General features: G+C 48.6%; 1 protein-coding gene across 1 annotated transcript; it reads right to left on the bottom strand.

Moving 5' to 3' along the window:
- Positions 1-248: 248 nt before the first annotated feature.
- On the bottom strand, positions 249-14,172 carry SLC35E1 (solute carrier family 35 member E1; the record flags this gene model as incomplete). The annotated part of the gene is made up of 6 exons (XM_079702833.1): positions 249-479; positions 980-1,225; positions 9,789-9,914; positions 10,962-11,099; positions 13,282-13,352; positions 13,755-14,172. The coding sequence occupies 6 exons, from the start codon at positions 14,170-14,172 to the stop codon at positions 249-251; spliced, it is 1,230 nt and encodes a 409-aa protein (XP_079558959.1).
- Between the last annotated feature and the right edge of the window lie 846 nt (positions 14,173-15,018).

Here is a 15,018-nt window from a genome sequence, read left to right as displayed (position 1 = left end):
TGGCGATGCAGCCCTCAGAAGACAGACTCCAGGAAGAAAGGGCATGAAACACCGGAGCTCGGGGGCAGTGGTCCCCACTGCAGGGACGGCGTCCTGCTGCCCCCAGGGGGCCGGGAACCCCAGGGTCTTATGGTTCTGCACCGTCCCCCCTTGGCCAGGTTGTACATTCACTGGTTGTCAGAAGTTTCTGGTACTGCTGGGGGGTAAGAGGGAGAATTGGCAGAACGTCCTGCCCTGGTCGCTAGACTCTACACGTCGTAACGGTTCAAAGTGTACGAGTTTGGGTAGCTCTGTCGGCTGTACTGGAAGTGATCTGTCAAGACGTTGTTGCGGCCATACTGATAGTCCCCGTGCTGGGGGAAGGGAATGCCGTTGTGGGGCTTCTCCAGGGCGCTCCGATGATGCTCCTTACTGCTCAGGTCCCCCGTCGTGACAGGGAGGAGGTGCTTCCGGGCTTGCTGATTCGCGTCATACTTGGTCTGCGAGGTCAAGAGAGCAGTGAGACCATTGGCTCCTTGTCCGGGACACGCACAGAGGACAGAGGGGAGCTCGAGATTCACGGACAAGCAGCCTTCAAGGCCAACACAAGTGTCACCCCTAGTGGGGCTGGGCATGGCCAGTGAACTGTTACTGGACCGGCCCTACCTGTCAGCCATCCCACAGCCTTACATCGGAACAATCTTCGCAAGGAGGGAGTGAAATTCCCGATAAAGCCCCAGTAGACCCGAGAGCCACAGTGGAGTGAGGCATGAGCCTGGGGTCATCTACGCAGGGAAAGGAAGCCCCAGGCTGAGGGGGCTGAGCCTAGACCATAGACCAGTCAGTGGCAAAGCTGGCAGCTGGAACCCGGGCCTCTTAGTTCCTGGTGAGGCCCCTTCCATAGTTCCTGGTGAGGCCCCTTCCATTCCCCGCCCCGACCAACTCTTGGTAGATTCTCTGGGCGTCTGGGGGGGACAGCCTCCCCCAACCCCAGACTCACCTTGTTGTACAGAAAGACTCCCAGGATGGCCGTCATCATGCCCAGGACGTTGGTGCTGGTGACTGGGTTTCGCAGCATGATCAGGGACACCGTGATGACCATGATTCTCTTGGTGGCGTTGGCGACCGAGTAGCTCAGAGGGCTAATGAGGTTGAGGATGCTGAAGGCAATGACGTTCTGGGCAAAGTTGCAGAAGCCGCTGACAGCCAGAAGCAGAAGCATCCAAGGCCACTGGGACACATAGGTCTACAGAGACGGGGGAGCGAGAACAGCACTGTGGTCACATGCTTGCCCTGGCAGGGTGGTGACACACAGTGGCTTATCAAGGTCACACATTTGCTGGGGAACAGACCCAGGTGGGTCATCGTGTGATACCAGGTGCTTTATCTATACAACCTCTGACCTTCACAACACTCTGCATGGAGCAACAATAATAATAATCACCACCCTTTCCTGCTGAGGAAGCGGAGGTTTGGGGGGACATCAGCTACCCAAGGGGTGCAGAGTATGACACAAACCAAAGCCTTCCCTTGTCAGTGAGGGCCAGGGCTCTGGGTTAGCAGAGCGAGGTCTGCATTCTGGACATCACCTCAGTCTGTTTGGGCTGCTAAGACAAAATACCACAGGCTGGGGGTGCTTACAAACAACAGATGTTTATTTCTCACAGTTCCGGAGGCTGGAAGTTCAAGATCAAGGCGCCAGTAGATTCCGCATCTGGTGAGAGCCCTTTTCCTGGTTCAGGGTGGCACCTTCTCACTGGGTCCTCACATGGCAGAAGTGGCGAGGGAGCCCTCTGGGGTCTCTTTTATAAGGGCATGAATCCTATTCGTAATGGCTCCACCCTCATGACCTAATCACCTCCAAAAGTCCCCACCTCCTAACACCATCATGTTTGGGGCTTAGGTTTCAACATATGAATTTGGGGGGGTGACAAGACATTTAAACCATAGCAGACATGATGCATTGTATAAAATGGGGAGGTCCTGGGAAGGCAGCCTCTGGGTGTGTGAAGACCCACCCCCAACAAGGCTGGGAGCCAGAGGCTCTGGGTCTGCCCCATTGCTGGGAACCCCCGGGTAAGCTGCTCGACCTCTCTGTTTTCTTCATCTATGAAATGGGGAACATTGACCCCTGGTAAGTCCACACAATGCTGCTGCTATGAGGATCAAATACAATCATAGCTTTGAAAGTGCTTTAAAACAATCCCAAGCCAAACAAACAGGTGGTGATGCTATCGTCAAAACTTTAGTTACCATTTGACCCTCACCAGAAGTAAGCCACCCTAATGAAGGGGGCCCAGAAATCAAGAAACCACAACTAGCAGACATCGGGACCACAGAACTCCTCAAAGAGCCTGGGCTGATCCCAGGCCAATTCCCAGGTTGCTCTGGCCTTTGACAAAGGAGGATGCAGCTGGGTCCCCCCAGGACAGTGGTGTCTAGTGGCCCTGCCAGGATGGGAGCTGCAGCAATCTTAGGGCAGCGGCCTGATTCTATCTCTACCACCCTCTGATAGGGAACGATCACGTAGTCCTCTTAAAGGTGAGGGAGATCTGAGTAGGTGACCTGCTCAGAATTGCCCAGAACGTTGCCCCAGTTGGGATAATAGCCTCTGTAAGGCATGTGAGCCCACCAGCACGCCTTCAGGGTGAGCTGGCCTGTTCTCCCAGCAATTCTTCCCTGAGGTGACCCATATGGACTTCCAAGCTATTTTTACAAGGCAGCCAGCTTGCAAAGATATCTATCTTCCAGGAAAGGAACCCAGCCAATCCAGCTTTTTAAAAGAACTGACATAACAATAAAGTCAAGTGTTTCTTCCTCCCAGTGGATAGTTCCATGTGTTTTCACACATATATTGATTCATGTAGCCAACACTGCAATCAGGATTCAGAACAGCTCCATCACCCCATAACACTCCCCAGGGCTTCTTTATGCAACCCCCCTCCCCCAACCTAGGCAACCACTGATATGTTCTTCATGATAGGTTCATCTTTTGGAGACTGTCCTACAAATGGAATGATACAGCATGGAACCTTCTCAGACAGGTTTCTTTCATTCAGCATAATGCCTCTGACCCCCGCCCCCCCAAGTTGTAAGGGATGACAGTTGTTATTGCTGAGAAATGTTCTGCTGTACAAACGTACCAAAGTTACCTTAACCATTCACCCACTGAATGACATTTGGGTTGTTTCCAATACTTTGTGATCATGCATAGAGTTGCTATAAACATTCATGTACAGGCTTCTGTGTGGAATGTGAGTTTCATTTCTATAGAGTAAATACCCAGGAGTGAGACTGCTGGGACATATGGTCAGTGTATGTTTAACTTCAGAAGAAACTCCCAAATGTTTTCCAGAGTGGATGCATGATTTTGCACTTGCTCCAACGATATATGAGAATTCCAGTTGTGGCCCAGCCTCGACAAACATGGTACTGCCAGTACTTTTTATTGTAGCCATCCTACTGGATACGAAGTAGCATCTCATCTTGGTTTTAATTTGCTTTTCCCTAATGATTAATGATGTTGAACATATTTCACATGCCATCTGTACAATCACAATAGTGAAGTTCAAGTCTTTTGCCCATCTTTAAGCAAGTTGTTTTCCTACTATTGAATTTTGAGAGTTCTTTATATATCCTGAACACAAGTCCTCTGTCAGTATCTCATTGGCAAATATTTTGTCCCAGTCTGTAGCTTGTCTTTCTTTTACTTAATAGTGTATTGGAAAGCAAAAGTTTTTAATTTTGATGAAGCCCCCATTTACCAATTATTTTATGGACTTTACTTTTGGTGTAATGTCTAAGAAATAATCCCAAGTCGTGAAGATTTTTCTTCTGTTTTCTTCTAAAGGTTATCATTTTTGCTCTTAAATTTAGGTCTAGAATACATTATGAATTAAATTTTGTATAATGTGTGAGGTTGAAGTCAAGGCTCAGTTTTTGCTTATGGATGTCCAATTGTTCCAACACCATTTGTTAAACTATCCTTTCTCCATTGAATTGCCTTTGAACCTTCATCAAAGATCATTTACCCATATTTGTGAGTATAAGTTCAAACTGTCTATTCTGCTTCACTGATCGATGTTCTCTCCACCAATAACCATACCTTTATACTGTCTTAAAATTATGTAATGTGATTCCTCCAACTTTATTCTTCTCTCAAACTTATTTGGCTATTCCAGTTCTCTTGCCAGTCAATGTATGTAAATTTTCCAATCAGCTTTTCTATATTAAAAAATTTTTAGTATATATAGGTATATATCTATCTCCATGTATACACACACACACAGATTAGTATCTCAACTTTTTTTTCATTTACACCTTTGACAAGGAGAAAAATTAAAGTTACAATTTAAGTAGTGATTTATAGTTGAATTAATACTAAAGAATAAAATTTTGTTGGGTATAGAGAATTTTATTTCATCCTTTCAAATCTGTATTTCTTTTTTCTTTTTCTTGTCTTATTGCCCTGGCTATGATGTCAAGTATGATGTGGAATATCCATGTTGAAAGTAAACATCTTTACCTTATTCCTGAATTTAGGGGGGAAAGCCTTCAATCTTTCATCATTATGATGTTAACTATATATGCCCTTGATCAAGTTGAGGTAGTTTCCTTCTATTTCTAGTTTGTTGACTTTTTAAAACTCATGACTGGATGTTGGACTTTGTCAAATGCCTTTTCTGCATCAATTGGTATGAATACATGATTTTTGTTAGACTATTATAGTAGATTACACTGACTGATTTTCAAGTATTGAATTAGCCTTGCATTCTTGATTTAAATCCCACTTTTTCATAGTGTAGCATGGTTTTTATATATCACTGCATTTGATTTGTTCTAATACTTTGTTAAGAACTTTTGCCTCCATGTTCATGAGGGATTTTGGTCTTTTTCTTGGTTTTGTTATGAGCCAAAAGTGTTCCTTTCCTTTTGTGTTTTCTGGAGGAGATTGTGTAGAACTGGTGTTTATTTTTCCTTAAGTGTTTGGTAGAAATTACCAGTAAAACCATCTGGGCCTGATGACTTCTTTTTAGAAGGTTTTAAACTATGAATTCAATTTCTTTAATAGCTGTAAGACTCAGGTTATCTTTTTCATCTTGAGTGGGTGTGTTTTGATAGTTTGTGGTTTATGAGGAACTGGTCTATTTCATCTATTGTTGAATTTATGTGTGTAGAGCTGTCAGTAGCATTCTTATGGTTTTAAGGTCTGTGAGTTCTGCAGTGCTATTCCCTCTTTCATTCCTCGTATTTGTAGTGTCTTCTCTCTCTCGCTCTCTTTTTTGTTTTTGGTCAGTTTTGCTTCAGTTGAAAAAAATTTTTTTTCTCCCTTGAGACTTCCTCTTTGGCCCAGGGATTATTTAGAAATGTGCTGTTTAATTTCCAAGTGTTTGGAGATTTTCTCATTACCTTTCTGTTATTTACTTCCGATTTCATTATGATCAGAGAATATACTTTGCATGTTTCCAATCCTTTTGTTAAGGTTTGTTTTGTAACAAAGAATATGATCTTGGTGAATGTTCCACATGTACACTTGAAAGAACGCCTATTCTGCTGTTGTTGGGTAGCGTATTCTATAAATGTCAATGAGACATCCAGTTGGTCGACTGTGGTATTCAGTTTATTCTTGCTGATTTTCTATAGTTCTATTGATTTTGAAGATTCTATATTTGCTAGATATAGAATTATCTGTTGATAGTTCCTCAGTGTCAGTACTTTAAAAAAAATGTTATTCTACTTTTGGTTTTCATTGTTTCTGCTGAGAAATCTGCAGTCATCTAAACCACTGTTCTATAAATACTGCATCATTTTTCTCTGGCTGTTTTCAAAGATTTTTTCTTTGTCTTTTCATCTTTTTCTCTCTGTGGCTTAAACTGGATAATTTCTATTGATTTATCTTCAAGTTATGGACTCTCCTCTGTCATCTCCATTCTGCTTAGCCCATCCAGTGAGTTTTTAAGCTGTTTCTTCCATTCTGAAACTTCCATTTGGTTCTATCTATCTTCTGTTCTTCGCATTTGTTTCAAGAGCATTCTTGGAGCATGATTATATATCATTGCTTTAAAGTCTTTGACCAATAATTCCAACATCTGGGTCATCCCAGTGTTGGCATCTGTTGGATTATCTTTTCCCACAAGACTTGAAATTCTCCTGGTTCTTCATATGCCAAGTAATTTTGGATTATATCCTGGACAGTTAGAATATTATAAGACTGTAAGTCTTATTTAAGTCCCATGGGGAATGTCAATATTTGGTTTTAGCAGACTCAGTTGGGTTCAGGCTACAAGCTTGAGCAGCCTGTGGGTTGTGGTTCCAATGTCAGTTCTGTTTTCAAAGCCTTTTCAGTGGTACACAGCTCTGTCCTGAGTGCGCTCTACCCAGCTGTCACTCCTGGTCCTGGGTAGTAGTCTATCCTGTCTTTGTATGCTGCTAGGATCAGATTCCCACGTGCGCAACTCAGGAGTGGGCCCAGGATTTCATGTTTTATGAGGTCACTTTATCTGGGTTCCTCCTCGCCATGTCTCCTTGGTACTTTATGGTTTCTGAGGGCTCCCTCTTTCAGTCCTCCAGTCAGAAAGTTGGAATTAATTACCCCATTCTGCTGTGTCTTTCTCACAACTGCACCTCCTCTCGGGGGCCAAGCAGTGGGAGGATGAAGGGAGAAACAAAATGCAATGGGGCTAATCCCATCCTGTGACTGCAGAGGGAGGCTGCCCCCCTCAGCATCTCAGGTGCCCGTGGGACCTGCTGCCGCCACTACCATGGGATTGCTGGGGGCCTGGGATGCGAGAGAACAAAGGAAACAGAGAAAATGGGGGATTTCCTGTACTCTCTCTGAACATCAGGAATCTCCTTTCCCCGTCTGCAAGCCAGCATAGAGGACTTTTGACTCTGTTCTCCCCCAGTGCCCACTTCTGCATTTCCGGCTGCCTTGAGTCCAGGCTGGAGACACAGGAGGCAAAAGAAAGGCAAACTCACAGATGGCTCAGTGGTACTTTGCAATCTGGTTTTCTCTACCAGCCTGCCTGCTCCCATTTACTTTCCAGTTTTCAAATACCTGTTTCACACATCCTGTCCAAACTTTAAAACTAGGCTTCCTGCTCCCAAGTCTGGTGATCCGTGCCTGGCTTCAGCTGAACTGTTGGCATCAGGGCTGGGTGTGTCTGGGAACTGCCCGCTGTAGCCTTTGCTTCTTGGTAACATGGCGAGTAGCAGGCCCCAGCTGATATTCTCTGACCTGAGCCTCCTTCCTCCTACTATGGAGTGCCACACTGGAACAGAGCTAACTCACCTGGCTGCTGTGGGAGACACAGGGCAGAGAGGAGGAGCCCCGACAGGAACCCTGCCTTCAGGCGGCAGCACTGTGGACTACTGTATGCTCCTAGGGCTGCTGTTAAAATGCACAAGGGCCCCATCAAGGTAAAAAATAGATGGCCTCAATGAGAAAAACTAGAAGAAAACTGAAAAATACCCAAAATACAAGAGAAAAGCAAAGCAAAGAGGGCAGACAAAAAAATAAAAAAGAGAGAGCAGAGCAAAGCCTACGTATACCTGTTTGTGTGTATACACACAGACCCCAATGAGTTGTAACAGGACAGTGTAACAGAACTGAAGCCAAACCTATAGACAATACTATGTAGCCAATAAAAGGAACAAAAAAGACCTAACAGGTCAGTATGGAGTGATCTTCAGGACATGTCATTGAGTGAAAAGAGCAAGGCACTCTTTTCTAAGTATCTAAAGTCACTTTTTGTGTAAGGAGGAGGGAGGTATGAACACACTTGGCCCTCAGTATCTGTGGGGCGTTGGTTCCAGGAGCCCCCAATCTGAGGATGCTCAAAGTCTCTCATATAAAATGGCGTAGTACAATTTATAGTCAGCCCTCCGTATCTGTGGGTTTCACAACTGCAGATTCAACCAACCTCGGATGAAAATTTTGATCCTCAGTTGAATATGGGGACTCGAAACCCATGGATATGGAGGGCCGACTGTATATAGAAATTTGCTTATGTCTGCGAAAAGAAACACTGAGAGGGTAAACCAAGATCATAAAAATGGCTACTTATGGGGGTCAGCAGTGGGGAGGCAACAGGGACTGAAGTTAGACTTCTTTGAATAAACCCTGTCATATCATTTGGGTTTGGAAATATAAAGGTTTGATATATTCAGTGAGGAAAAAAAATTGCCTAGAAATTGAAAACAAATGGAAGTAAAGGAACCCAAATGCACAAGAAGTTGGTGACAGAGGCACATTGTGAAAACAATTATTTCAAGTGCCCTTAGAACACAGTATTCCAGTTGTACATCTGTAACGAAACCTGTTTTAAGGACAAACAGAGCTGCAAAGAAATCTTAACTGTTTCTCTGTATGCTACCTGCAGTTGTCTGGTAGGGATTCTCACTCTGAAGCAGTTATATGTGTGTACAGTAGAATCATGTATGAACAGTTTCCGTAGCATATTGCGAATAAGAAACGCTGTGAGAAACCAAGTGTACCAGAAAAGACACACACACACAAAATCAAAGCAGTAATAAATCCTGCAATGTTAAATTGGAATTAGAATGAATCAGGATAAACTCTCCCCTCCGCCACCAAATACATCTTTCCTAGTTTTTTACTGCCAAGTCTTAAAAACAATGACAACCCAACAGCAGTGAGCACACGTGGCACTGAGATGGTATCTCCAAACATGACTCTCTCTCTGCTTAAAGCAACCTGGGCCCCTGAAGGAGTGGCTGATTGCAGGTCTGGGATGGGAGGCGCACAAGACGAGGGAGGACATCCTGTGGGGCCAAAAGTTACCCAAGGCTGATATGTGCTATCAGAAGGGCAGGGAGCCAATTAGAAGGACTCCATCAGTCCAGACAAGATACTCTGAATATTTAACAAAATAACATGTACAACTGACAAACACAAGTTCACAATGATACTGAAAAGTAAATAAATCAAAGAACCCTCCTTCACCCAAGAGAAACCCTCAACTCCCTGGTTAACACTTCCTGGTTTTCTTTACTCTGAAAACTGGTAACTAGAAGGAAAGAGAAGCAGTAAACTGCTTTTCGTGCACTGTACTTCCAGGTAACAAACTAGTTCCAGCTGATGATGGAAAGTTCTTCACAGAAACATTACAGCTAATCAACATGGAAGGGATGTCGGAACACACAGCCACAGTTGCCTCACCTGGAAACCAGAGATAACCTCCACTACGTCCATAGGTGGTGGTAGGGATTAAAGACCAATGTCAAGAATCCAGTCAGACCTCATTAAGCCCTAATAAACATTGACTCCATCTAACTCGGGCCTGGAAGAACTTCCTTCTTATCACTGTCACCTGCATTAGTTTCTAGCACATTCTCTGGAGGCTGGTCCTGTAGGTGGTGGGAAGATGCTCTTTCCTGTGCCCAGAGAGCTATGGATACATCTGGTGCCAATGGAAGTACAGAGATGACACCAAGAAAGGACTCGAGCAGTGCAAGCACAGTTTCCAAAAGGCAAGTGAGATCTGAACCAGACTGTCAGGATGGGAAAGTTGCCTGTGCTGGCATTTTTTTCTTCCTTGAATGCACTGGCACAAATGCAGCAGCTATCAGCAGCTGGGATCTAGCATGACAGAGAAAGAAATGCACAGGCAGCCTTCTTACTCGACTGCAAGCGGTGTGAGTCATCGAAGAGCTGAGGGCTAAAAGGGCTGGTGGCTGTCAGAGGCCTCAGATGCCCCAAAGTCAACACAGAGGCGTAACTCCCTGACAAAGCGCCTACTTTGGAACCAGTTAAGAAAAGGGCATGTTCTTGACACAGGCCAACTCACCAGGTCGCTGCTGACCAGGAAAGCCGAGAGGTCCACCAGGACCCACGTGGGGATCATAAAAAAGACGGCATGGCAGCCCAAGATGTTCAGCAGCCGGAGATGGTGGATCCTTGAATCTCTTAATACCTGAAGGGAGAAAACCTCTTTAAAGGCTGATCGAAACTATAAGTGGCAAGAGGGGCTCCGCTTACCCAGCCCCCAAACATGGTGACTGTACACTAACTCTGACATCTGACCTTGACTGCCAAACCTGAAAGTGCACCTATGACGAGACACACAGCCCCTGTCCAAACCAAGCACGATGTTTCGTACGTGAAGGACCGAGAAAAGAAAAAAACAAAACAAAACAAAAACAAAAAACACCAACACTCAATGCTAGTGAAGCTACAGTAAAACAGGCACTCTGAAATGGCACTGGTTAATGTCTAAATTGGCATATAGTTCCAGAAAACAACCAGGCAAAGTATATCAAAAGCCATAAACATCTCATACCCTCTGACCCAAGAACTGCAAACCTATCAAAAGGAAATAACCTGAGAGACAGAAAAATGTTATGCACAAAGACGTTCATTACAATATTATTTATAGTGAATAGCTGGAAATAATCTGCATCTGCAACAGGAAAACCGACTGCGTTACTTGTGATACCTGAAAAGATGTGATTATTACTGGAGTTAGGAGCAATAACTTTCAATGATATGGGAGCATGCACTGTTGCAATAATAAATGAATGAAGCAGAATTTGAAAAGTATGTATAATATTACAACTCTAAAAACTGTACAGGAAAAAACTCTAGCATTAATAGTAGTTCTCCTTAGGGGACAGCACTGCGACTTTCCTCAGTAAAGAGGAAACCCTGCAGCAGGGGGCAGCTCTCTCGATTCTTTGTCTCCAGCACCTACTATGGTGCCTGGCACACAGTAGGTGCTCAATAAGTTTTCTGATTTCTTTTCATTGGTCTTTTCTCCATTTTTTCACATTGAACGTAGGTGAACTTTATAATAAAAAAACAAAAAAGCTATTTAAAAACCAAAACAAATAGAAAACCAGCAGAAGGGCAACAGGATTTGTTTTGTTCCAACACCAAAGAAATCCCTACTCGGCCACTTTTTTTTAGATGCCACCCGCACACCCTTGCAACACCAGGTGCACCCTGGATGGCACCCAAATACCTTTTTGGAGAAAATATTCTGAAGCGAGAAGCACAGTGTGGCAGCAAGGGCACTGACAAGCCCCCACATGTCGAAGGACAACTCCGTGACAGTGGCCAGCAGGACGCCGCTGATGATGGGGATGAGTGACAGGTACACCTGTGAGAGGAGGGCAGGAGGGGCTGATGGGCCAGGGTTGAGCTGGGCCACCCAACACAGATGACCAGAGGAAAGCCTCAGCTGCTGTCTCTTCCCTCCCCAAAAGGACACCGCCTACCCCTTTGAACAATGGTGTTAGCCACGACAGTGATGCTCTAGGGGGCACTGGGGGGTGGGACGCAGATGGTTCTCAGAGTACCTGAGGGCAGGGCTGTATCACTGTGGGTGGCCCCACCCCCTATACCATCACCCCCATTAAGAGCCACAAACCAGGGCTGGTCCCAATAGGATCTATCCAGCTGCCGCCACCAACACACCAGGGTCTGAAACTTCAATCGTCTGAGAGGCTGGCCAGGTCCCTCTTATTTTGGGCTCTTCCAACATGCAGTTATCCCTGGTAGGGACACTCCCCCGACACCTTCTCCAGCTGGAGACCTCCTTTCCCTTCAGGCGTCAGTTCACAAACACAAGAACTTTCCCTGACCCACCTCCCCCTAGACGCTGTCAGTTTCCTTCGCTGTGTGTTCCAGGGAATAGCGCTCTCCATCCACTATAAGTGCCCTTTACATTGTCTGCGTCCCTGCACTTGCTTAGGGAAGCTCCTTGTTCACTGCTCTATCCTGGTGCCCAGCACACGGCAGGCAACCCAGTAACTGCTGGCCGAAAGAATGAGTAGTGAGTGCCATGATAGGGGGCCGTCCAGAGGGCTCAAGCTTTCCAGGGCTAGGGCAAGGAATGGCCCTGGAGCTCTGGTGGCTAAAATGGGATCCATTCCCTACACTTAGCTCTTCTTACTCCTGGCTCATCCTTCTACAAAGGATACTCTTAAAGCACTTGGGAGACTTTAGGAGGGGGTGGCGAGGCTCCCCACCTCACCAACGCCCACACACAGGGCCGAGGGAGGCCTCTGAATTCCAGAATTCCTGCTCCCCCCACTACTGGCTGCGGCCCTCGGGCTCTCCCTTTTGAAGTCCCATTTCTTACCCTGAGATCAGGCATGATTACCCAGCTTATCCGAACAGGGTGGGGCCACACTTACTCTATCATTATCCTTAGTCTCCTGCCTAAGCCATTTATTCCCCTGTCTTTCCTCTCTGTGTAAGGTTCTGGCTCCCGGCCCAAGCCGGGTACAATGTCCCTTACAACAGGAAACCTGATAAATACAGTGTGATATGGAGAGATGCAGCCGCACACCTCTCAGGCAACTCCGACCTGGGGAGACAAGTCACACCTGACGTCACCCTGCGGGTGGGCTGCAGAGTGCACCCAGATCTTGCAGGAGAAAAGACTGGCTGAAAGAAAACGTCAGCCAGAGGCGGCCCCATTTCTATAAGCTGACCCAGGGCACCACTGTTCTAAGTTACATAAAATACAGTATGCCAGAAACCGACCACAAAGGAAAGAGGAGCTCTGTCCAGCATGAAATGGATTCCAGCTGGGACAACAGGAGTCCCACTTCCACTTAAGGACACAGGGAAAGGCTGTCTCTGGCTGACGCCACAGCTTCTCTCCCTCCAAGCCAGGAAATACCCTGGCCTGGCATCTTGAACAGACCCTGAATTGTGCCCGGGGCATCTTCCCTATGCAGCCCTGGGTTCTGCGTGTTGTTTTCACTTCCATTCCCAGACATTCACAATTCCTGGCTGTTTTTATTTCGAAGACTTTGCTGGGTTTTGCCAAAATCGGACTCCTCTGACTAGCATTTCACTTCTGACCCCAGAAGTCCCAACCTCACCGCTATCTCTTGCAAAGATGTGAAACTCTGTCGGAGTTCCGTTCCAGCAAGGAGTCGGATGTCCCAAGGATGTTCCAACCCTGACCCCACTGGAGGGGCATGGGGTGTCTGGTCAGGATGGGACCAAGTTATCCAAGTTGCCTATCAGCAACCCCAGGTAGGTAATCAAAACAGGGAGGAATGCTGCACCTGAGATGGATGGCAGCATCCTGAGATCACCCAACAGAGACAACTCAGGAACACACACCCCATACACCACTGCCCCCAGGGTGATTCCAGAACAGATTCCATTAGCAGCAAAAGAGCCACCAGAGGTCTCTAAGCTGACTTCCTTACTTGACAGGAAGCCAGGCAGCCTGCAGACCAGGAACCCGGACCACGTCACCAGCTGGGCAACAGCCGGAAAGCCCTTGGGGCCCCCACTGGCCCAGAGCCCTCCTGGGTTACCTTGGTGCTCTGTTTCTCCTTCATGATGATCCGGGACAGGAGGACCACCCAGATGGGCATGGTGGCCTTGACTGCAAAGAGAGGCAAGGGGCGTTCAGGGAGCCGTTCTAGTCCCAGAACCCACCCTGGGACTCTGTCCCAACTCCACTGGAGGGGCGGGAAGGTTTGGCAGCCCCTCAACCTGTTTCAGCTCTTCTATTTCTGTGGGCCTTCCCCCTAACCCAACAGTTCTGATCCGCCCTGCTCAGCTCCCAGCATTCTTCTCAGCCCCTTCCCTCCCCGAGACCCCTGTGCGTGTCCCTCTCTTGCTAAAAGCTTTTGGCGGCCTCCAGCGCCTTCCGGACATTAGCTGACTTCTCAGCCCGGCATTCCTGACCGTCGACTACACCCCGGCCGGAGCGCTCCTACCCAAGAGCCGAAGCCCCAGGCGGCGTGCCCCGGCCGCCTTCCCCTAGGCCAGCCTTGGCACCCACCGGTGTGCGCGTAGGACACGGGCACCTTCCAGATGCTGACGTGCGCGGACACTGACGCGAAGTACTTGCCGAAGGCGAGCGGCAGCACGTAGCGCGGGTAGAAGCGCGGTGGCAGGAGCGGGCCCGGCGATTGATGCGGACCGGGCCCAGGGCCCGAGACTGGCGGCGCCGGGGGCACGCGCCAGGCGCGGAGCAGAGGCGGGAGCCCCGCGCACAACGCCAGGATGTGGCACAGCGACACGGTCACGGGGAACGGGAAGGCGCTCAGGATCACCTTGTTGACCACATTGCCGCCCGCGCTCAGCGCGTACCATAGCAGGCACAGCGCCGCCACCCGCGCGCCCTCGCGCGCCCCGCCGCTGCCGCCCGCGGCTCCTGGGCCCCCGGCGCCAGCGCCCACTCCCACTGCCGCCGCCATCCTCCCCGAGCGGCCGCCCCTTCCCGCCCGTCCGACGGCCCGACGCCGGGCGGGGGCGGGGCCGGACGGGAGCGGGAGTGCCAGCCAACGCCGCTCCCCATTGGCCGCAACCTCTTGCGTCACTGACACGCGCCGGCAGACGCGCCCGCCATCACGTAGCGAGCGCAGGCCCCGCCCCCTCCGGAAGCCCACCGGGGGCGGGAGGGGCCTGTCCCGGAAGCGGAAGGAAGGAATGGGAACCGTGAAGCCACAAGGGCTCTTCGAACGGTGGGCTGGCCCGGGGGACCGGGGACGGGGCCCCAGAGCACAAGCAGGAGGGGCGGGCGGGAGCGTTAGGCCCCGCCACGTCGGTGTCTGTGAGCGGGCGATCGAGTTCGCGGGTCAAACCTCGATGTCCGGGCTGCATCGGCGCCCTCCAGCCAGATTCCTGATGGCCGGCGGCGGACAACGAAGGTAAAAGACCAGACCTTTCGGGGAGAGAAACCGACTTGTAAAAACCTCTCCTTGGGCTAAATTTCTGCAAACCGGGAGTGAACTCCCGTGGCTGGACTCCAACAGAGGGGCCAACCTCAGAGCGCCCCGGAGCACGTTCTGGGACCTCGATGTGTGCTCTGCGGTGAAACGAAGATGGTTATTACCATCTTCGTTTCACCGACTGACGGACCGAAGCCCAGAGAAGGGAGGCGACGTGGCTTAGGTCCTCCGGCCAATTTGGGAGCCGTGGTAATGGCAGCCTCCTCTGGCACCCGTCTCTAGGGATCTGCAGGCGGGAGGGGCGTGATGCTGGCCCCGACTGCTGACGCCCAAGGACCGGCTGGGATAGAGCAGCCCCAAGCCGCAACGGAG

Source organism: Hyperoodon ampullatus (genome assembly GCF_949752795.1).
Source record: "Hyperoodon ampullatus genome assembly, chromosome: 4".
NCBI classification, from domain to species: domain Eukaryota; kingdom Metazoa; phylum Chordata; class Mammalia; order Artiodactyla; family Ziphiidae; genus Hyperoodon; species Hyperoodon ampullatus.
The sequence above is the reverse complement of the archived record's forward strand: the minus strand, read 5'-3'. Positions and strand labels throughout refer to the sequence as shown.